The 23561-nt window shown below is 36.3% G+C and overlaps 1 protein-coding gene across 1 annotated transcript in view; it reads left to right on the top strand.

The window, feature by feature from the left end:
* LOC149779477 (formin-like protein) overlaps positions 1–23561 on the top strand; it is a 130152-nt gene that overhangs the window by 37061 nt on the left and 69530 nt on the right. The window contains exons 5-10 of the mRNA XM_089940167.1: positions 2593–2676; positions 5292–5490; positions 6527–6603; positions 12912–13005; positions 20713–20790; positions 21190–21300. Of these exons, the coding sequence (XP_089796293.1) occupies positions 2593–2676; positions 5292–5490; positions 6527–6603; positions 12912–13005; positions 20713–20790; positions 21190–21300 (643 nt within the window). The remainder of the gene's footprint in view (positions 1–2592; positions 2677–5291; positions 5491–6526; positions 6604–12911; positions 13006–20712; positions 20791–21189; positions 21301–23561) is intronic.

Raw genomic sequence — 23561 nt, 5'->3', positions numbered from 1 at the left:
ACCTGGTAGCCCTTACGATTATGCCTCAAGTGTTATGGAAATGACCCTTAAACTATGAACTTAAGGTATAAAACCATATATTACAGAATTACGATTGTTTGCAGTAAAATCCTGGTACTTGATTCAGATCCAGGTTTCATATTGGATTCAATGGAATTGGTCAGGAAACCAGACTGACTTTGCTCAAGTACCTAAGATGCTTTAAACTGCACATATTTTGTGATGTAAACTGTCTGCATGATCCAGCTGTTGTTTGTTGGATATTTTTTGTTTTTTTTAAATGGCACCCAACAGCAACATGTCAGGACAAAAATGACAGTAAACCTTTTAAAGCATTTTAATAGTTCCGAAGAACAAATGCCTTTTTTGGTGATATTTAAACATGCTATATAGATAGAATTGTGCTGAAGTGCCCTAAGCCCCATGCATATACATAATTACACAGATAAATATTTATATAGGAGTCTGAATCATTTATTCTTGTGTAATATAATGTTATGCCCTGAAAAATAAATGCTTTAATAAATGTCAGACAACCAAGATTTCTTTTAGCACTTGAAAAAATATGTGTCTATGACTCGATTAATGAGGCACTCGGTGAAAGTTGCTTCATTAAATGAAACTCTTCAAAACATGGATGGGATGGCTCAATTTTTGTTAATGTTTCTCATGAAAAAGCACAGTGTTTCAACTCTCATGATCCTCTGTATTTAGACATTAGCTTTATGGCCTGGTTTGGTACCATGGGTCATGTCCCATCAAAGTTCCACTATGACCCTAATTTTGTATCTGATTTAGCTTAATATATTACCATTTAGGAAATCTGATTTTGCTCAAATTTGGTAAGTAAATGTAAATTTGTGGTCTCAGACATGTTCTCCAACATGTTTTACAAGGGAGATGTGCCCATGTTAGTGTGGTTCTCTTGCATTCAATTAGCTGAGCTTGTTACCACACACTATTATGCATCCACTTTTGATATAACATGGTAAATAGGTTTATATGATTAGGGTCTTGGGTAAGTTTAGTTTTAACATGGTACATGTAAATAGGTTTATATCATTAGAGTCTTGGATGAGTTTAGTTTAAACATGGTACATGTAAATAGGTTTATATCATTAGAGTCTTGGATGAGTTTAGTTTTAACATGGTACATGTAAATAGGTTTATATCATTAGAGTCTTGGATGAGTTTAGTTTGAATATGGTACATGTAAATAGGTTTATATCATTAGAGTCTTGGATGAGTTTAGTTTTAACATGGTACATGTAAATAGGTTTATATCATTAGAGTCTTGGATGAGTTTAGTTATAAGATGGTACATGTAAATAGGTTTATATCATTAGAGTCTTGGATGAGTTTAGTTTTAACATGGTACATGTTAATAGGTTTATATCATTAGAGTCTTGGATGAGTTTAGTTTTAACATGGTACATGTTAATAGGTTTATATGATTAGAGTCTTGGATGAGTTTAGTTATAAGATGGTAAATAAGATTATATCATCAGGTTCTTTGATGAGTTCTGTTATGTTATCAGTCTTAGATGTGTTCATTTATAACATGGTAAATAGTTTTATGTTTTCAGGTTCTTTGATGAGTTCAGTTATAACTTGGTAAATAGGTTTATGTTATCATGGTCTTAGATGAATTCAGTTTTGATCTAGAGCTGTATATATGAATCTCATGCTTTCATAGTTTGAAATACAATTTTAGAGTATTAAGATAGGACAAATCAATACATTGATTTTGAGATAATTTACATATGATTATATTCTAATAATTCATAAGTCTGCTTAATGACATGGTCAACTGTTAAGTTATGCAACTTAGGTTAGCAGTGTCTGGCCCACTTGGGTCTCTTGTTATAGACATCAAAAGTAGTTACACAAAAACATGACATAGCTTCAGATTTGTCCACGTTAATACATAACAGAAGAAGATAGTCTTAGTTTACATACTGTGGGCAAATAAACTGTCAATAAATAGTGTGAAAAAATAAAGGAAGCATCTAAGGAATATTTAATGGTATAGTTCTGGTATCTTGAATATTCATGAGAGGCTTAATTATCAACTAATGATAATTGACCTGGAAAGGGAAATAAACTTAATAACTGTGTTGGGCAAAATTATGAAAATTGTGTCTCAAAATGTTTTACACATTTCTAAATCACATTGGAACCCACTGGGCTACTTAGAAAAAGGACTTGGTAGCCCAGCTGAAATTAAGTTACCCAGAAAAGGCAAAGTAGGCACTCAAATAAGAAACTGTCAATTCTAAGAGTTTCTTTGTTTTTTTCTGAAGTATCATTTGTAATAAATTGTTTTAGTAAGGTAATTTTGTATGGTTATTATATTTGGAAAATATTTAGGACACTTCATGATATCATTATTATGGTAGCCTATTGACATGCCTGTTTTCAATATATGGTAGCCCAGATCCATCATTTAACAGACCCATTATGGACTCTGGGCACAAAATGTTTTAGACAATGGTACATACAGAAAAATGTTTAAAAAGTGTGTATCCCAGTTTTTATTCTAAACCAACACATAGTTAATGTTTGCTGGTTTTTTTTGTGTTTTTTTTGCAGATGGGTGCGGGAGTTTCTTAGTGAGGAGAACCAGGGTCTCGATGTGTTGGTGGATTATCTCTCATTCACCCAGGTTGTCATGAGGTATGACTGAGGCCTGATATCTTTTCTGTATTATTTGTAGAGAGGTTATTCATAGCCTGAAGTTGTAATATTTGCACTTTTTTTATACACCCATATCCATCCATCTGATAACAGTTTGTTTTCTGCTTAATAACTTTAGTTGTCTACCATCAACACTTTCGAAACTTTGTGGATTTGGGTGAAGGAATAACCCTTTTTATGGTAGGGAGCAGAAATGCTTATAGGTCAAGGTCAGTGACTAATAGAAGGAAAAGGGTTTCTGCTCAGTAACCTGATTTTTTTTTTTTTTTTCACCATATACAAGCACCAAACTTTGTGGATAGCTTGAACTTTGGGTAAGGAAGATTCCTATTGATTTCAGGGTCAAAGGTTGAGGTCACTTTAAGTGAATAAAGGAAAATGGTCTCAGGAAAATAACTGGAGTTCTTCCTGATCTACAGTTGCCAGACCTTGTGGATGGCTTGCACTAGGGGTAATGAAAACCCCTTTTGATTTTGGGAGCAAAAAGTCAGCAGTCCAGATCATGCTATCTGAAAGAAGATGAATGATTGCTGCACAATATCTTGAGTTCCTCAGGTACCAAACTTTGTGATAATTTTAATTTGCATTTGTTGTAAAGAAGGGCCCTGTTGAGTTGGGAGTAAACAGGTCAAGGTCATTTTGACTGAAACAATATAAATGTTTTTTGGACAATAGCATTAGTTCTGTAGGACAGATCTCAATCAAACTTTGTCAATCATTTGCACTGTAGGTAAGGAAGAACTATTTTGGGGTCAGAAGGTCAAAGTTTAGGGTCACTGACTGGAAGAAGAAAAATGGATTCCACATAATAACATTAATTTCTATGTCATAGAACAGACTTATTTTTTGGATGGGTTACACTTAGGGTATGAAAGAAACCTATCAATTTCAGGATCAAAAGGGGATAGAAGTCACTTGACTTAAATAAGGAAAATGTTCTCTGCACAAGTATTTTGCCTATATTCAATGAGCTTTTAATGTGCTGTTATTCAACAAGCTTATAATGTGCTGTTTATGCTCATCTTGTTTGTCATATTGTCATGATGATAATGCTTCATTTATGCTAAGAACACATGCTTGGTCCAGTGCCTGAACAGATTGTGGAAAATTCCATTGTTTTTTTTTCTTCCTTCTAATCATTACCTATGGACTGTTGCTATTTATATTTGACAAGCATGTATCGATTGCAATGAACAAATGCTGGAGACACAGCTGATTAAGATAATTACGCTACTCTGTATTAGTGTTCTGTATTACAGTAAATTGGAAATGGATTTATGTAGGCCAGATAGGAATATTTCAGATTGTATATCTGTATTTTTGCCAATATTATTATTATGCTGAATCCAGTGACATTACATCACAAGGGTGAGATATGATAACACCACTAATTATTTGCTCTGTACAGTCTTGTCGGCGGTAGCCCTGAGTGGCTGAGTGGTCTAAAGCACTCACTGTTATGGATCACTGCTGTCTTACCTCTGTTGGCGTGGGTTCGAGTCTCGGACTCGGCCAGTGTAGTTACATGATAAAGCTTGCACATAGCTTCTTGTGGGTCAGTGGTTCTTTCCTAGATTTTCCCAGGTTCATCCTCCACCATTTATGCTGGCCGCCATGTATAGCCTATCTTGTGCTGAAAAATGGTGTTAAACCCTACAAAACAACAATTTTGTTGGCAACCTTTGTAATAATGCTGAGATTTCATTTCTATTATCCTTTTTTCTTCCCAATACTTAGCAGTTTGCCTTGTTGATCTCACACTGTCAGATTGATATTATAGTTCTGAAACAAGCTTTAGACAAAGCTGTGACATATGTTGCTGGATTAATTGTTGCAATCCATATTTATGGTCATATCTTCAGATTCAATGTCACTGTTCAACATCTTGCACCCCTGGTTCAGCCAGTGTGATTATGTGAGGTAGTTTCTCATGAGTTGGTGGTTCTTTCCAGGTTTTCCCGGGTTCTTCCTCCACCATTAATACTGGAAGCCATGTATAACCTATCTTGTGCTGAAAAATAGCGTTAAACCCTACAACAACAACAGCTTACATATTGTTTTACTTGTTCTATAATTTTAAAAAAAAACATTTGAGATAGTGGGATCAGACTTATTATACATAAATATCATCTGGTGAGAATGCATCAAATCAGGCTTGGAGATCATACAGCTCGTAGCTACAGGCCAACATCCCTTCTGTTTGCTTGCTTGATGACCTAACCGTACGAGTCAGAGTAAAAAATAACGTATCCATCACCATGTAACCCTTTACTGTGCATCAGTTTGGAGGTTAAATTACATAATTTGCACAGAATTATAACTGTGACTACATGACTGCAGAGCAAAAACAGGGAGTTGGGTTTTTTTTATATAATAGCAACTCATTGCAATTGAAATTTAAATGGTTCTGTTCTAGTAAGTGGTTGCATAGCAATACATGTAACTTGAGCATGATAGTGACAATTTGCTTGTGTATATTATATCAGAATATCTAAATGTAAATATTGATAAATAGATATTAGTTATAGTTGGTCGTGTTGATTAGTATTGTTAGATAGTTTGCAGTATAATCATGCTTACATTGTCCATTTTAGGAGGGAGCAGTTATTGAACCGAGAGAAGAGTTCCAGTCTAGATTCAGGCCTTGCAAGAAGTCCGTCACGTAGTTTAAAACGTTCCAATACAATAAGTTCACCTCGAGGGATGAAATTCACTGCCAAACTGAATATGGGGGAGGCTCGTGATGACGTCCATGTCTGTATCATGTGCCTCCGAGCTATCATGAATCACCAGGTAATAAAAAATACAGTAGGAAAAAGGATGCATATTCTGTAAAATCTTTCAATCAGCAACTTTGAAATATGACTACTACCTCATTAAGACCTTCAGTTTGTGTTTTGTAGTCTTGATCTTTTAGCTCTGCTGGTTCAGTTGGGGCAATTCACGCAACATGGTTAGTCCAGTGCCTTGTCTTGTTCAGATATACTAAGAATGTTGACTTTAGACTTTTCTCTAGTAAACTTCACACTCCCACCACTTTTTCACGTTATTGAATGCTTTTGTATTCTGATTATACAAGTCTTGTGTCTGACCTCAAGTATGAATGTTACAAAGAACATAGTGAAAATCTTGTCCCTAATTCTCAGGTCAGTTATATTTGCATGGGGTTTTAACCCAATATCTTCATATGGTGCCTAATTTGTTATAATTAAAAAATGTGCCAATCTTTCATCCAGTATGGCTGCCACAGTGTGTAATTTGAAAATCATATTGCTCAAGAATATCAGAGATGGTTTCAATACTCAACACTTAAAAAGAATAAATGGTCTTATCTTTCAATAGAGCATCAGTCCCTTATAGGGATTCTTGTTGAGTACCCATACACATGATATGAGGTTAGAATTCACCTGTTCCCGATACATTTGTGTCATGAGAGCTGAATACATCAGTAATTTCCTTTTAGATGATTTCTATGAAGGAATTGATCATGTTAGAAAGATAAAACTTCATGTCATGGATTTAACCCATTCTCAGTTCTCTTGCTTATATTGCTTGTATATTCGTATATTTGCTGTCTGTTCATATTTATCAAGATCTAGAGATTCAACTATTCCAGAATCATCTGTGTACAAAGCCACAAATAATTGATGAAGTATTAACGGTAAACTAGTTGTGAAATTTATATCATTGTATGAGAATTGATTGCAGAACTATGACGAAATAAGTTCATTAGTTTATATCCATTATTGCCTAGTCTGTTACCTCATTATCCCAAATATCAGTAATTTTGGTATTTTCAACTAATATATTATGTTTCTTTTTATTTCAGTATGGTTTCAACTTAGTCATTGCCCACAAACATGCCATTAACTGTATAGCATTGAGTTTGAACCACAGAAGTCTCAGGTAAGAAAACCCATAAGATTCTGTGTCTTGATGAGAAATGGAAGGTAACTGTCTACTGATATTGTTTACCTAATTTCGGTTCAGTAAAAGTGTTGGAAAGGTGTAGAGAAGGTGATTGTTCCACCTCGTAAGATATATGTAAAGTCATTAAGCAGAAAGAGACCAATCTTCACATTCTTTAATGAGATGTAAGAGTTATGTCCCTTTGTTATTTGATTCCTGTTCACCAGGAAAAAATGACCTACATTAAGTAGAGATTTACACAAATAGACACTAAAATTAGCTGAATTTAAAGTGCAGTTAAACATTAGCTGCTACTATTGCATTACTTTCCTTTTCTGGTGTCCTGAATCCTCAGTCCATTTTCAGTATTCCATCCTCTAATCAGCAACTGGAGTCCAAGAATTGAAGAGAAGATAATCCCAGTCTAATTTTATAGTCATAGCCAAGATATAGAATTTCTCCCCTATTTCCTTGGACTTTTGGGTGAGTACTTTGGTTTCAGGATGCTAATGAATTTGACCTTTGTTGCTATCTTTAATCATTTATTTGCCCCTGATATTCTTTTTTGTCTTGAGTCTTTCTCTCTCAGTCTTTGCATTAATTGTATGCCTTTTTTTGCTAAATTTGAAGGAATTTTACAAATTGCTCAGCATAGCAGTGCCTCTATTTATTATTCTCCCTTTTTAGTACCAATGCCAGGGTAAGTATCGTCTAACCCTCTTTGGTTACAGGTTGTCAGATTTCTATTTCAGCACAAAAATTTGTCACAAGGTATGGGTGAGTGTTGGCCCTTAGGACACTTACCCCACCTCTCTTTCAAATAGTAAATGAGCATGGATGGATATCCTATTTGTTGCCTGTGGACAGATGCAGTGTGGGACTTCCAGAAAGTCACCACATATACAGAGAGAGGAAGAAGGTACATCTTCTTCCTCTTAATCTCAGGATGATCCCCAGAGGGCTCAGAAATGCTTTATCATGCATATTTTGATACAATGTTTTTTTATCTGTGATGCAGAAAATCATGTGCACAGGAGTCCTCCTTACACAAGCAATTCAAAGGCTTGCCAGTCCTGCTTCAGCCACCTGCTGAGTAGGATAATGTGTTGATCAAATGATCATTTTTAGCTCTGCTGTTATTTACAGTGATATAGTTCAGTGGCTGAAAGAACCCATATGTGCATGTTGTCATTATAAGAGTACATAAAAAGAACATGGCACAATTAGCTGGGCAGCAAGTTCAAAGAATTCTCCTAGCTGCTGAGTGGTGGAAAAATGTGTTAATATTTACAGTGACTGAATTCAGAGGCAGAAAGACCCAGAGATGTACATGTAGTCATTATAAGAATACGTCAAAGAACAATTTCAGCTTTCATTATTGTGTTCATTTCCGAGTGTAGCAAATAAGTAGTGCATGTGACTTCAAAATCAAGACACATAGAGACTTTGACAAAATGTCTTTTGAAAATTTGGATAAGTATTTTGGGAGTAAATGGCAAATTGATGCGGATTGTAATGAGATTAAAATAGTGCTTAATTTGCTAGAACTGGTAGTTCAGATGGAACAGTAGCCATGTGTAAGAAAGTGTGTGATGCCTGACTTAGTGTTTGGATAATGACATTTCCTTGGATTGACAAAATTCAGTCTCATGCTGATGGATAAACAAGAGCTATATGTAAGTTTGGAAAAGAATTTGGAAAATTAAACTCAGTGGCAACCACTGATTCTTTTCATCTGGACATTAAGCCACTTAGGTATGCCCAATAATCTCATGGGAGGGGACTGCAACTTTTGCCGGTGGAACTCTATTTTTACAAAAATACTAGTCCTAGGCCCCTAGTTTTAAAATCCTAGCAAGACCTTGGATTCCCTCTGTTCCCTGGAGTGGCCTGGATCACTTCCAGTCTAATGGTAATGATCACCCTGGAAATTTCTAAAAGGCCTCAGATCCTGATGCTTGTTCTTGTACTAGTCCTGGACCCCTAGTTTTAAAATCCTAGCGAGACCCTGGATTCCCTCTATTCCCTGGAGTGGCCTGGATCACTTCCAGTCTAATGGTAATGATCACCCTAGAGATTTCTAAAAGGCCTCAGATCCTGATGCTTGTTCTGATGTGATCACTGCCTATTAAAACAGGTCCTTGGCAACAGTGCTGGTGACTGAGCAAGTTGCTCCCACACAGAAGGGATGAGCAGCACCATTTGAAGGGAGTTGAAGTGTCAGCGACTGCTAAGAGTGAGTCATGCCTTCACTAAGACAGGGAAGGGCAGTACATTTGCTCCGGTACATTTGAGATGGACTTTGATTCAATGAACAGAGTTTCATCTGTCAAATGATCTTAAATGGACAGGTCTTTGACCATTCACCAGTCAGTGGGCACCAGGTGTCGATCAGAGGGCCTGGATGGTGGATGCTTTCAGCCTGAAGTAGGCTCATCTGTACACTTACACCTTCCCACTTTTCAAAATAATCCCACTTCTTCTCCACCAAGTCAGATTCCCCACATCTCTGTTCTTCTTGACAGCCCCTCTTTGACACCAGCAGTCTTGCTTCAGCTTTCTCATTCTCTTTGTAGATGAGCCCATGTGATTAACACCAATGAGAGACCTGCTGTTACAGCACATGGGATCTCTCCTACATAACAAACCACAGATTCTTTATCTTCATGTTTGGCTCATTTTGAACAGTCAATCTCCCCAAGACCAGCTTTCGAGCAAAGATGCCATCTGCATTGTCCAGACAAAGAGGCAATCTACTTCCAAGTTTGCACTGCAAAGCTGGGATCTGTGGTGCAGCCCTCTTTCATACTCCAATGTTCTGTTTGGGTTCTACTATTGTGTTAGATCCTCACCTTTCAGATCTTGTCAGGTACCAGTTTCTTGCTTGGTCATGCCTAGATGGAACCTTTTGTGCATTCTTTGTGTGTTCATTTTGTTCATTCTATTTATTATTGACTTACCCCTTAAAGTAAGAAATTCAATTTCTTCCACTGACCTCTTTGCAGATGACTGCACTGTCTGAGTCGTATTAAACCAAAACTGAACTTCAAAAATAAGTTTCAAGATGCTATTAGCAGACTGTATGGTGCAAGAAAAATACTATGAGTATAAATGCAGCAAAAACAGAAGATGAATTTGTTACAGCAAAGGAAAAAAAGCATGGCTGGGTTGCGACAATCTACAGGTTCTCTTTGACAGTGTGAACCTTAATATGACAATAGCCATTTTGAATATCTTGCTGTTGTTACTCTACCTAAATGGATTGTCATATCAGTATTTGGTTTTCACTAAAAATACTGATATTATCTAGTTGGTCTTGAATGAAAATAGTATCAATCTGACGTACACTATGGCCAACACAGAAGCCATTTTTAAAATCTAGTTGCTTCTCCTGATATCCAGAGTGGCCACCACACTGGTCATCTTTGACAACCTTATGCCTGTCCCCTCCAAGATGGACAGTCATATTGGTATTTGGATTTAACCAAGAGATTTCTTATGATGTCTAGTTGATCTGAACTGAAATTGGTGCCGATGTGACATCCAGTATAGCCACCATGGCAATGATCTTCAAAATCCTGCTTTGGCTGCTCCTGTAAATGAAAGTCATATCTAGATGGTTTCACCAGAAGACTAATTATGCTATCTGGTTGGTCCTGAATGAAAATGGTGCTGATCTGACCTCGAATATTGCTGCCATGGCATTCATCTTTAAAATTTTCTTGTCCCTACTCCTTCTACATTGAAAGTTACATTAACATAACGTTTCCACCACAAGACTATGTGGTTTCTAGTTGGTTCTAAATGAAAATAATGCACCATAGTGGCCATCTTGAAAATGTTGTCCTTGTTATTCCTTCCAGAATCGATGGACATATCAACATAAAGCTTTCACCAAAAGTCTTAAAATAAGTAGTTAATCCTATATGAAAATTGTACCCCACAAATGGCCAATATGGCTACCACAAACATTTTGAAACTTTTTAATTCCTTGAATGTTGGGCACATCTACATGAGGCTTTCACCAAACGTCCTTTAATGATGTCTAGTTTGTCCTATATCCAGTATGGCTGCTGTAAACCTTGCTCAGGAATATCAGAAATGGTGTCAACACTCAGCAGTTAAACAGAAGGTATGGTTTTATCTTGAATTCTGGAGGATCTGTTCAGGCAATAGAATGTGAACTCTTCAAAGGACTTTTGTAGAGCTCTGCAGGACATAGACCAGTAGGATTTATTGAATGGGTCTATTGTGTTCCATTTTCTTTCATTGGTTGTTTGACATTTGATGTTTGTCCATCCATTGTCAAGTTTCTTGTTGCTTGTCCTAAATTATTTGGAGGATTGCCATGAAATTTACACAGACAATCATTCCAAGGTCTAGTCGGTCCTAAATAAAAATTGTGCTGTTCAGAGGTAAGATATTACTGCCATATCTGCAATTGTGAGAATCTTGTTATAGGTACTCCTCCTGAATGGATGGTTATTTTAACATGGGTTTTCCGTTAAAGGACTTCTTATGATGTCTGATTGTTCCTAATGAAAATGGTCTTCATCTGACAAATAATATGGACTCGTTTGAAAATCTGTTTTATTACAGTTACTCATTAATGGATAGTCTTATTAAGTAGGGTTTTCACAAGATTTCCTATGGTGTCTAGTTTTCCAATATGGCCATAATGGCAACTATCTTAAAAATCTTACTGTCATTAATACTCCTGAACTGAAAGCTATATCAACATGGGGTTTTAACCAGATGTATTCTTATGATATCTTGTTAGGCCTAAATGAAAATGGTGCCAACCTGACATATAAGGTGGTTCCCATGGTAGCCATCTGGAAAATCTTGTCATCACTGCTTTTTCAGAAGGGAAAGTCAAATCAACATCGTGTTTTCTGTGGACGATTTTCTTATAATGTACTATGGCAATCATGGCAGCTATCTTGCAAATCTTGTCGCTATTATTCCTGAACAGAATGTCATACTGATGTTGAGTTTTTCACCTGATGATTTCTTATGATAACTAGTTGGTTTTAAATGAATATGGTGTCACTTAGACATCCAGTATGGACAACACAGCTGTCGTCTTGAGAATTTTAATATTGTGATTAATCCTGAATTGATGGCGATATCAATATAGAGTTTTCACTAAAAGATTTATTATGATTGCTATTTGGTATTGAATATTATGATCCAGATCTAATATCTATTATGGCCACCATGACAGCCATCTTGAAAATCTTGTCACTGCTCCTCCTGGCATTTTCACCAGTAGACATGTGTTGTTCATCCTTAAAAAAAAGTCTTGCCAATCTGATTTGCAGTAAGGCATTGTGGTAGCCATTTTGAAAATGTTATCACTTTTCCTTCTGACTGAATAGTTGTCTCTAAATCCAAAAGACTTTTAGTGTCATCTAATTGGTCCCAGTTGGAAAGATGCAGATCTGACCTCCAGTATTGCTACTACAGCTTCCGTATGGAAAAGCTTGTTATATTGCTACTCCTCCTTGATAGATGGTCATATTAATTTGTTTCCTCAATAAATTTTCCTCAATATACTTATTGTGATAACTAGTTTTAATTATGTAATATTTACCTGCTACTGTTGCATTGAGTCCATCCTCACTCGGTGTCCAAGTCAGATAAGGAAGATATTCTATATGTGGATATCACTGAAGAATCAGCCTGGGATCATGTTCTTTACTTTTAGAAATATTTAGCTTGGACTGGGGACTTGGCATCTTTGAAAAGGAAAGCATTGCTGTAGTAGCAGTTAAGTATTACACAATTAAAATTAATTTTACCCTTAAAAAACTACATTTTATAAATATTTTATACAATCTCTGTTTATTTAAAAAGGAACCAATTCTTGCACATATTTTGTTTTTCTGATTTTCTGATACATATTAATGAATATCCCAAGGAGAGTAATGCATCGTTTTCCCAAATGATCTGAAATTGCAAAGAAATGTAACTCTTGCAAATTCTGTATTTAGTTACTGTTGAACTCTAGTTCTGTTTCATAATTATTGCACAAAAATAAGTTACCAGGTTTCCTTTATCAAAGAGCAAATTCATATATATTATTTCCATCCATCAGTACAGCAGTATATTAAAAAGCATTCACAGAAAAACCAGTCATTTTTTAAGTAACTTTATATTAATATAAATGAAATATAATCATTTCCAACACTTTTCTTACAAAAGGTAAAACAGAATACCAAATTGCTTCACATCATGTCCTAAATGTTTATGTGTCCCAGATTTCATCAGGTTCAGTGAGTAATGACTGTTGCTTTTTGCAGGACCAAAGCCCTTGTGCTGGAGCTGCTGGCAGCTGTATGTTTGGTCAGCGGGGGCCATGAGATTATCCTCTCAGCATTCGATAACTTCAAAGAGGTATGCTTGGTTTATTGAATTGCATGTTCAGTAATTTGAACAAAATCCAACAGCAGTGTGAGATTCTTGCTAATATAAGAATATCATCTGCAAATTGAGATATTCCCAGGAGGATGAACTGATACTTTTTCATATTTCCATCATGTGAAAGGCTGTATATCTTGATGGCCATGGTATTAGCCCATCTCATTCAGCTGTCTGTATGGATTAAAAAGGCTGTCCATGTTGCAGACCATGGTATTGTTCCATCTCAGTCAGCTGTCTGTATGGATTAAAAAGGCTGTACGTGTTGCAGGCCATGGTATTGTTCCATCTCATTCAGCTGTCTGGATGGATTAAAAAGGCTGTACGTGTTGCAGGTCATGGTATTGTTCCATCTCATTCAGCTGTCTGGATGGATTAAAAAGGCTGTATATGTTGCAGACCATGGTATTGTTCCATCTCAGTCAGCTGTCTGGTGGGGTGAGAGGCTGTACATGTTGCAGACCATGGTATTGTTCCATCTCAGTCAGATGTCTAGTGGGGTGAGAAGGCTGTACATTTTCCAGCCCATGGTATTTTCCCAGGTCAGTTAGCTGTTTGTATGGCATTCCATAAATAAGTATCAAACTGGTGATAAGAAAAGGAAAAGATGGTGATAAAAATGGTGACGGCATTGACAATGAGGTCAGTAGTAATCATAATGTCACATCACATATACTGAATAGTCTTAACAGTCAAACTGTACAACTACATTTTGTGTTTTCTGATAAGATATGCTTTTTTTCCTGGGCTGGGATCAGATTCAAACTAGAAGATAATTTGTTTGCCATGTACTGTTCAAGCAAGTGCAGTCACATATTGCATCGAAGTGTGGTATCAGAACTGTCTTTTTTATAGCAAATTTTCACAGCATATCACTTGGAAATGTGTTTATTGTTTGTGTCTTTTCTGTTGTTTTTTTCCCAATAATAATACCATTGTATGATCATTCACCTTGTGTTGATGTAGCAGATCTGCAGATTGATAGTCTAGACTGTAGAAAATGTGTAACTTTTTTTTAGTGGAAGTTCAACCATGCATCTAATCATCCTGCTGACTTCTGTAGTTCATTTAAACCATCAAATGGCATTTGATTCAAATGGTAAAATGCATTTACTTGCAAATATTGAACTGAAGCAAGACATTCTGTTTCTACTTAAAACATATTTCCAGTCACATAATACTTGGAATATAAGCTAGCTACCTTCTGAATCCAGTCCTCCAAAAGAAAAGAAAAAAATTATATTCCATCCATATCATATAGACAAAGGGCAATAACCTTTGCCCATTACCTCCCTTTGACACTGCCAGGTGTCTAGTTTTGAATTTTCGATCTTAGTCTGTCAGCCCATTGGGTAGGTGCTGAGAATCATATAAGAAAGGTTGTATGCCTCTTCCATCACACAGGGCATGTTTTATTTGGACCAGGATATAGATGTGGACCAGGATATCCCACACTGATATCCCATATCCCTCCTGATGATCCTTCTCTGATCCAAGCATGGCGAAGACAGAGTTTAGTTTGGTGCCAGTCCACTATCACCGTGCAGACACATAAGGTCAAGGCCTCCTTGGACTTAGATTAGAAGGAGGATTGTCCTTCCTTGTGTCTTTTTCCCACAGTCTGTAAAAATCAAAGAAATCAGTGACCACCTCTCCAACAGAATTATCAATGCAGGTAATTCTAAGACATCTTTTCAGAAAGCTATCTACCAGTGGCTTTTTCTTCTAGCTGATAGGCAACACACTAAGACAAAGCTTCCAGCCCTAGATAAGAATTTATGGCCATTAATATAGCTCTCCCAAATTACAATGAAGTGGATAAAAATATTTTCCACTCAGCATCAAAGCTGGTTTGGAACGTTGTCGTTACATCTTCAATTTTAGATCTTGCATCATTAGCTCTTTTCCAGCTGGCCATGGAAGCTCACAGCCTGAATCACCAGTCATTAACAGTGCAGTGTACCATTCCATGACAAATGTCCCAACAGCTTCTGCTAATCAAGACCGAGTGTGCTGAGATACTTGTTTGCTTACACTTCTCAAACTGTACCACACCATGACATTGAGGATGACACCTTTCAGGTGGCCCCTGGTCTTTGGAGGCAAGATAGAGGAAGTGAGGAATCAGGCAACAAGAATTCCCATCCAACTGCAGTTCAGCCTCCACAGTGATATATACCCAATCAGTCTTAAACCAAAGGAGAGACAATCGATGTCAGAGAGACAATGGATCATTCTCTAGACTAACACAACCAGTCATGAGCCTAACCCAATGTCAGGAAACATACAACTGTATTTAAGAGGTAGCCTCATGGATGGGTTGTTGTTGTTGTAGGGTTTAACGCCATTTTTCAGCACACGATAGGCTATACATAGCGGCCAGTATTAATGGTGGAGGCAGAACCTGCGAAATCCCCTGAAAGAACCACCGACCCTCGAGAAGCTACTGGCAAGCTTTCTCACATACCCACATTGGCTGTGGGTGGGGGGTAGGTTAGAAACAAGCATTCTAGCACACCAAGCCCCTGGTAGGTGCCAGTCTTCTGCACTTAATTATCACTGGATTATCAAACCCTTCATTTATCCAATGTCTCCTTCTCTCTGATAGTTCCAGAAGTCCCATGACATCCAAGGAATTCCAAAATCACACAGCAGGAGATCTGGTTGTTAACGAATGGTGGAGGTTGTTTGCAAACTGCAATCTCTCAGGTTCTATTCAAGGCTCTTTCTTGTACAAAACTAAACTGATTATTGACTTTAGCTTGCTCAGTCAATATATATTCCCTCCAATGCTCAAGATGGAGGGCAGGAACTATCTCCTATCCTTTTTATGTCATCTCGGTTTTCTTCTGAACTGGAAAAAGTCTGACGTCTGCCCCTCTTAGCATTCTTTCAACCACGATGTGGAATTTATAACCAATATCTGTCTCATATGACTACCTGATGTTTGAGTGATGTATCATCAAATTTATAGAGTCCGCTTCCAACATGTCGTCAATGACTTGTGGTGAGAGTTTTTGCAACTCCTCATATTATTCAATGGGGCTGCAGATATCATTCCATTGGGCCATCCTTTCATGCGCTCTTTATAAATGACACTGCAAGCTCAATGTCGCCCCATTCCAGTGTACACAATCAAAAGATCAGAATCACAGGCATAACATCAATCCTGTGTCAGTGACATAATGCTTGGCTGGTGACAGTGATTCCTGTGGAAAAAATCCCAACCAGTACTTTCAATCAGTTGACCTTTGTCTCCTCACCCACAGTCTTAGTACCAAGATTAAATTCAGAAATTAAGGGTCAAAATTGCAAACTAATACAGATCGCACCTCTTAGATGGGACAATTCCTGGATCTACTCAGTGTGGTGATAGATCTACCCAGGAAGATTCCAGCAAAGTCAGATCTTCTCAAACAACTGCAGACACATGTATTCCATCCCTGTTTGGACTGTCTTTTTTATGCCTGGCAATTGTCAGGAGTGTGTTGTGTTGGAAATACTTCAACCCTTTAGTTATGGAGAGAACCAAATGAGTAAGAAGGCTCTCCATTTTGAAGGGGAGGTAATGGGCATGGGTTATTGCCCTGCGTCAACATGCTGTAGGCAGAAAAGACGTTTTTGTCTTTTGGAGGTTTGATTCTGGAGGTAGGAGGCTTATATTCCTAACATTGAGTAAATATTTTTTCAGAAACATAATTTACTTAATAAATTTGCTTTTGCCTATTCAGTATGCTGCCAGTATTACCAATATTCATGTTTGATTCTGTCTTACACAAGTAATTGGACACGAGTTGTAACTATTCAAACCAGGTATGAACAGTGAACTAATTTATGTGCTACACCTTCAGTTTGCAATTTTTTCACTGAGTTTCGTTTTTTATTTGGGTTAATGTATTTATTCTGATATAATAACACAAGAAAGAGAAATATATTAAGTTTCTTTCAAGCATCAAATATTAAACATTGAATTAGAAATTGGAATTACGTAGCACTGAATTTAGCATCAAAATACAGTTTTTGAAATTTAAAGCTTACCCAATATAGGTGGCAGAAAATCAGTTCATTTGATAGACATTTTTTATATGCTTAGACTGTTATACTGCTTTCTCTTGAATGCAAATAACATTCTTCATTGATTGGCAGATCTTCAGGAAACATCAGAAAGAATATTAATGATTTTCTTTGGGACTAAATTAGTATGCAGTTGATTAATCCAGTTAGTGTAGTGATACAGTCAGTTAATGTTTTGTCAAGCTTGAAGGTAATTATTTTGCACTTGTTGGTAAGTGGATGGTTAGGTTTTTGCATATGCCATTTATTGAATTTCTTATATTTGAAATATTTGAATACCAAATGTATATAATAAATCTAAGTACATTTTATGTATATCTCAAAGTTATATATTTATACATAATTATTATTATAGAAGGCTGTATAAAAACTTTTTTCAGGTTTGAAACTGTATTGAAACTTTTTTTACTGTGATTTACATGATATGTTGTCGTTGTTGTTGTGGGGTTAAACGCCATTTTTCAGCACATGATAGGCTATGCATGGCAGCCAGTATTAATGGTGGAGGAAGAACCTGGGAAAACCCCGGGAAGAACCACTGACCCACGAGAAGCTACTGGCAAACTTTCTCATATACCCACACTGGCCAAATCCTAGACTCAAACCCAAATAGACAGAGATGAAATGGCAGTAATCTGTAACGGAGAGCGCTTTAGACCACTCGGCCACTCGGGGCCCCAAATCAGATATGGAATACGGGTTTGTATCATCAAAATCTCAGATTAGTTCAATGAGTGAGATGTGTTTGACTATTCTTGTTACCATTCTGGAAGCCATAATTCTGATCCAATTTGATCAAACTTAGAATATATGTTTATATCATCAGAATCTCAGAGGAGTTCAATAATGAGCAAGATCAATGCATGCAAATGAGGCGATTTTGCACCTGATTGATTGAACTTGTTATCACTCAGGAAGCCCTATTTTTGTCAATTTTTTGTCAGACTTAGTAAGCTATATCATTAAGATCTCAGATGAGTTCAATATTGAGCGAGATCCCTACATACTAATCCGGCAAACCTGCAATTTGGGCTTATGTCCCCAAGCTCTTGGATCAGTTCATTCATGAGCAAGATCCACATATATTAATGGGGTAATCTTGCATCTGATTGGTTGAACTTGTCACCACTCTGAAGGCCATATTTCTGATGCAGTTTCAATCAAACTTGGAATACATGCTTATATCAATAAGATCTCGAATGAGTTCGTTGAAGAGTGAATACCACTCATAATAATGAGACATTCATGCATCTCATTGGCTAAGCTTGTTACCCCACAGGAAGCGTTTCTGATCCAGTATACAATTTTGATCAAATTTAAAATGTAAGCTTATATTATCATTGATGATTTAAGAGCTTGGATAAATTTATAAGGTGCTCATGCATGTGATTGTCTAATCTTGTTACTTCTGCCAAGACATTTAAAAGTTTTTGACATGGCCATCACTTTTTACTTCTGTGGAGTCTTTATTTCCAATCTTATTTCAATCAGGTTTTCAGTATAGGTTTATGTCATCAAAATCTTGGACAAGATTGATGATGAGGAAGAACTACGCATATTAATGAGATGATCTTGCATCTGTTATCTTACCATGTCACTGCTCTGGAGGCCATATTTCTGATCCAGTTTGATCAGGCTTGGAATTTACCACATATACTCTCTTATAAGATGAGTCCAGTAGCAAACTGCACAGACCCAGATCTACTGTTGCATAATGTTCCAGCAAATATAGTTCTATGCATTTTGTTAAGATTAATCAGTAGAACAAACAATAAAGGCCCTGATCTGCAGGCACACTGTGCTATGGCAGATCTAGATCTTTGTTGTTTGCCGTTTGACTTGACTTTATAAGTGAGTATGTATGGTATCTGGTATCCGTTAGTTCTTGGATGAGTTTGATAATGATGGGCTGAGGTTGTTATCACGGTGTGGGTGGAGGGAGCTGAACTTGTTATCACTCTGGAAGCCAAATTTCTGATCCAGTTTTGACAAAACTTGGAATCCTTGTTATATTATTAAGATGTATGAGTTGGATAATGAGTGAGATCCATGCATGTTAATGAGGCAGTCTTATATCTGATTTGCTGATCTTGTTACCACTCTAGAGACTGTATTCTGAGGCAGTTTTGTTCAAACTTGGTTAATAAGCCTAAATCATTAATATCTTCGATGAGTTTGATTATGATCAAGACATATGCAAGTTACTGAGGTGATTTTGCATCTGTTACCTGAGCTTGTCAGCACTTTAGAACTTTAGAAATTCAATATCTGTACCTATGTTCTTTTTTATTGAACATGGTAAATAGGTTTGTATCATCAAGATCTATCATGTTAATTATGAAAAAGAAATAAAATAGCTTTTAAATAACTTCTTATAAATTGTTGAACAGAATTTGACAAAATATTTTACCAAAGTATTTTGCATGAAAGACTTTTTAATTTGTATAAATGATGATGTTCCACTTTCAAATATGGGAACCCAGAGTGGTCTAAAGTGCTCACTTTTATGGATCATTGCCATCTCACCTCTGTCTCCATGGTTCGAGTCTCAGGTTCAGCCAGTGTGGGTATATGAGAAAGCTTGCCAGTAGCTTCTCTTGAGTCAGTGGTTCTTTCTGGGGTTTTCCCGGGTTCTTCCTCCACCATTGATACTGGCCTCCATCTATAGCCTATCTTGTGCTGAAAAATGGTGTTAAACCCTACAACAACAACTATAACAACTTTCAAATATGGTTGTTGTCAATAAAGTTGAAAAATATTTAAAACATCTATTAAAAAAAAACGCTGAACAGAATTTGAGCAAATTTGACAAAAAGCATCCTGGCAAGAAGTTATTACAGATGATGCTGAAATGCCATCTAGAGCTAGTTTGTCTACATTATTAATAACTTCAATTGCTTCTGCTTTAAAAATTGCTCAGCAGAATTTCACTAGATTTGACATGAAGCATCCTGATATGTATGGCTTTTCAGTTTTTTGCATCACTAATCTGTCTGAACAGATGTTAAATCTAACATAAGGCTTGCACTAAAATACTTTATTATATCTAGCTTGTTATAAATGAAAATGGTGATGATTAGACCTCCATAGCAACCATCCTTGTAATGGCTGAATCTCCTGTGCCATTAGTCCTAGTTATCATTAAAAGACTAATTTTGACATGTACTGTAATTGGTTCTAAAAGAAAATGGTGAAGATTAAACATCCAATGTGACTGCCATGGTAGCCATCTTAACATTTTTGTTATAGCTGCTTTGGAATAGATGGTCATGTTTAGATGGAGTTTTCAGTTAAAGACTTCATATGATATCTGGTTGGTCCTAAATGAAAATGGTGCAGAGAACCTCACTGAAAGATCTTGGTCACAGTCCACATGTTCTCTAATGTGTCATGTAAAATAAAAAGAAATCAGTTTAATGAAGAAAACTCAAATAATCTCATGATCCCACTAACATTGGTATGACATAAACAATATACCCCAGGGGACACACAAACAACCGCAAACCTATATAATACCACTGCATTTCTTTGTATTTATTCGCACAATACCTGATAACCTTTTAAGGGACTCTTGTATGTATATTGTTGACATGTCTTCTTATTTTCCAGGTGTGTAATGAGAGACATAGATTTGAAACACTAATGGATTACTTCAAGAATTATGAAGAATTTCACATTGACTTCATGGTAAGTATAATATACAATCTTGATTCTTTATCCATAAAATATGTGAATGCATGTAGTTTTCTCGCGTTTTAGTCATACTATAAGACTTGCTACAGACTCTTAAGATTTTATCGTGGTATTTAGAAAAACAGAACAGTATGCTGTGGAACATGGATTTAGCTGGCAAGACTGTGTTTTTGTTGTCATATATATGAATACTGAGACATAGGTGTTGCACTATCTGAGACATTTTCTGCCAAAATGATAATCAATTTAAAAATTGTGATAATAAAGTTGCTTCATTTAACTAAAACTATAGATAACAGTAGAAGTCTAAAAATTATACCCTGATACAATACAAGATATGATATTGTCATTTTGAGTCATTGTCTAAAATAATTATTGTTTCTCATTTCTCAGGTGGCATGCATGCAGTTTATCAATATTGTTGTACATTCAGTAGAGAACATGAATTTTCGAGTCCATCTTCAACATGAGTTCACACAAATAGGACTGGATGATTATCTCATGGTAAGTTCTCAACCCTACCTTACAAACTCCATTCATAAAGCTATATAGACTTTAAATTTGTAACCACTATATATGAAATCAATTTTTTAAGAAACACCTTTCTAAAGAAAATGATCAGATGACAAACGTTGGTCTAACACAAATTGTTGGAGTACTTTCCCTTTTCTAGTGTGTATTTGCTACATATGCAATAAAAACTTGATCTTTATGTCTACCATTTTTGTCGCAGAAAGATTAAACCTACTATCTTTATGAGACTCTTGTTGAAATTCACATAATGAAAAGAACAGCTTCATTGATTTCAATCTAAGATGAAATCCTTAAATGCCATGCAGAATGAGGGCCTTGCTTCATATGAACAAAATGAATGTTTGATAAACAGTGGTGATTGATTTGTTGTGGGGCTTGGTGTACACAAGACACAATTGCAATAAACAAAGCAATAATGTGTCAGCTTTTGAAAATTTTAACCCAGGCTGATCTATTGACATCATTCAAATTCGTATATTGCAAAGAACGAAGAGGGACACAGAGAACTTTCTGGCTCAAAGAATAAGTAGAGCTTACATACTTATGGTTGCATCCATGGCCCACCTTAGTTAAATTTTGTGCTAAGTTGTTTATTTGTATATTATCTTCATTTATCTTTAAGGGTCGGTGAGTTTTGGTAGGAATATTTCCAATTATCAGTATGTAAGTGTTGTACCCAAGAAAATGTCACATTTTGTTTCTTGGTAGGGCAATTTTCTATGTATCTTTTTGTCTCTGAAACTTTACATTGCTTGGTCATAGAACCATATACAAAGAAGTATTTCGTAGCATTTAAAAATGCTATATTAATTTTTCTCTCAACCTTACTTGCATGCATGACTGATTTTGATAATATCTTAGTAACTGTTGGTCCTATATTCATTCAGTTAATAGTATTGATGATTACGAGTTTTTAGATTCATTATCAATTGTAAAATTTACATGGAATCTTTGGATACTTTGCTGCCAAGGGAGTAGTGTCTGGGCTAAGGTCAGAAATTTAGATATGTTAAATGTTTTGAAGCAGGCTTAACTTTACCACTATATCAGTATGACTTTATGTCCTTTGGTACATTATCTTTATGCATGGAAGCATCTGAAATCGTGATAGGTCAACATACAGAAATTAGGTTACCAAAAATCACATTTAGCTCACCAGACTATAATGCCAAAACAGCTAAGGTAAAGCATTCAGTCCGTTGTACAACATTCAGTCAGTTGTACAACATGCAGTCCGTTGTACAACATTCAGTCCATTGTACAACATGCATTGTGCATCATGCAGCGTCTGTAGCAGTTGCTGTTTTCTACTTTTTAAAACGCACAAGACCAATTTCAAACAGTCTTGGTGCAGAGCATCCTGGTATTTATGTTTCTACAGATGATGCTGATGCTAGTAAATACAGTTGCCATTTAAAAAAAAAAAAAACTTAGAAATTACTTTTTAACTCAAAAACACATAACAGAATTTGATACCATTTGGTGGAAAGCATAATGGCATGACGACCTTGTAGATTTGAACAAATAATGCCAATCTGCCACCAGATGTGGTGACTGTTACCTATGATTGAAAAACCTGTTTTATTGTTCAGTAATTGCTATTTTCAACTTCCTAAAAATAGGAAAACCAACTTTAATCAACTTGAGACAATGCATCCTGTTGTAAATGACTTTCATAATTTACAGTTGATGCTGATCCACCATGCCATTACTAAAAACAGAAAAGCTTCAAATGACTTCTCCAAAACTGCTAAACAGAATTTGATTTAAATTTGACGGGAAGAATCATGGCATGAAGACCATTTAAATTTATATGAATGATTGCCATCCACAATCAAATATTACCACTGTTATTAAAAGTAGAGGACCGCTCTGGTGGCCTAGTGGTTAGAGTATATGTCTCGGAAGTGGGTGGTCATGGGTTCAAACCCTGGCCGAATAATACCAGAGGCTTACAAAAATGGTACTAACAGCTGCCTTGCTAGGGCTCAGCATTAAGAGATTAGTGTTAGGACTGGTCAGCCTGGTGTCAGGATAATGTGGCAGACATGTAGCATGGTGCCTCAGTGATAGACATCGCTATAAACTGCCACACTGCAGACATCGTAGCGATATGACTGAATTTTGTTTAAAACTACGTTCAAAATCCGAATCACGCACACACACACTAAAAGTAGAAAATAACTTTAAATGATGTCATTTCCAAAGCCACTAAAGAGAATTTTACCAAT

This window comes from Sinohyriopsis cumingii, chromosome 17, assembly GCF_028554795.1.
Source record: "Sinohyriopsis cumingii isolate HCF-2022 chromosome 17, ASM2855479v2, whole genome shotgun sequence".
NCBI classification, from domain to species: Eukaryota; Metazoa; Mollusca; class Bivalvia; order Unionida; family Unionidae; genus Sinohyriopsis; species Sinohyriopsis cumingii.
This window is presented reverse-complemented; position numbering and strand designations above follow the sequence as displayed.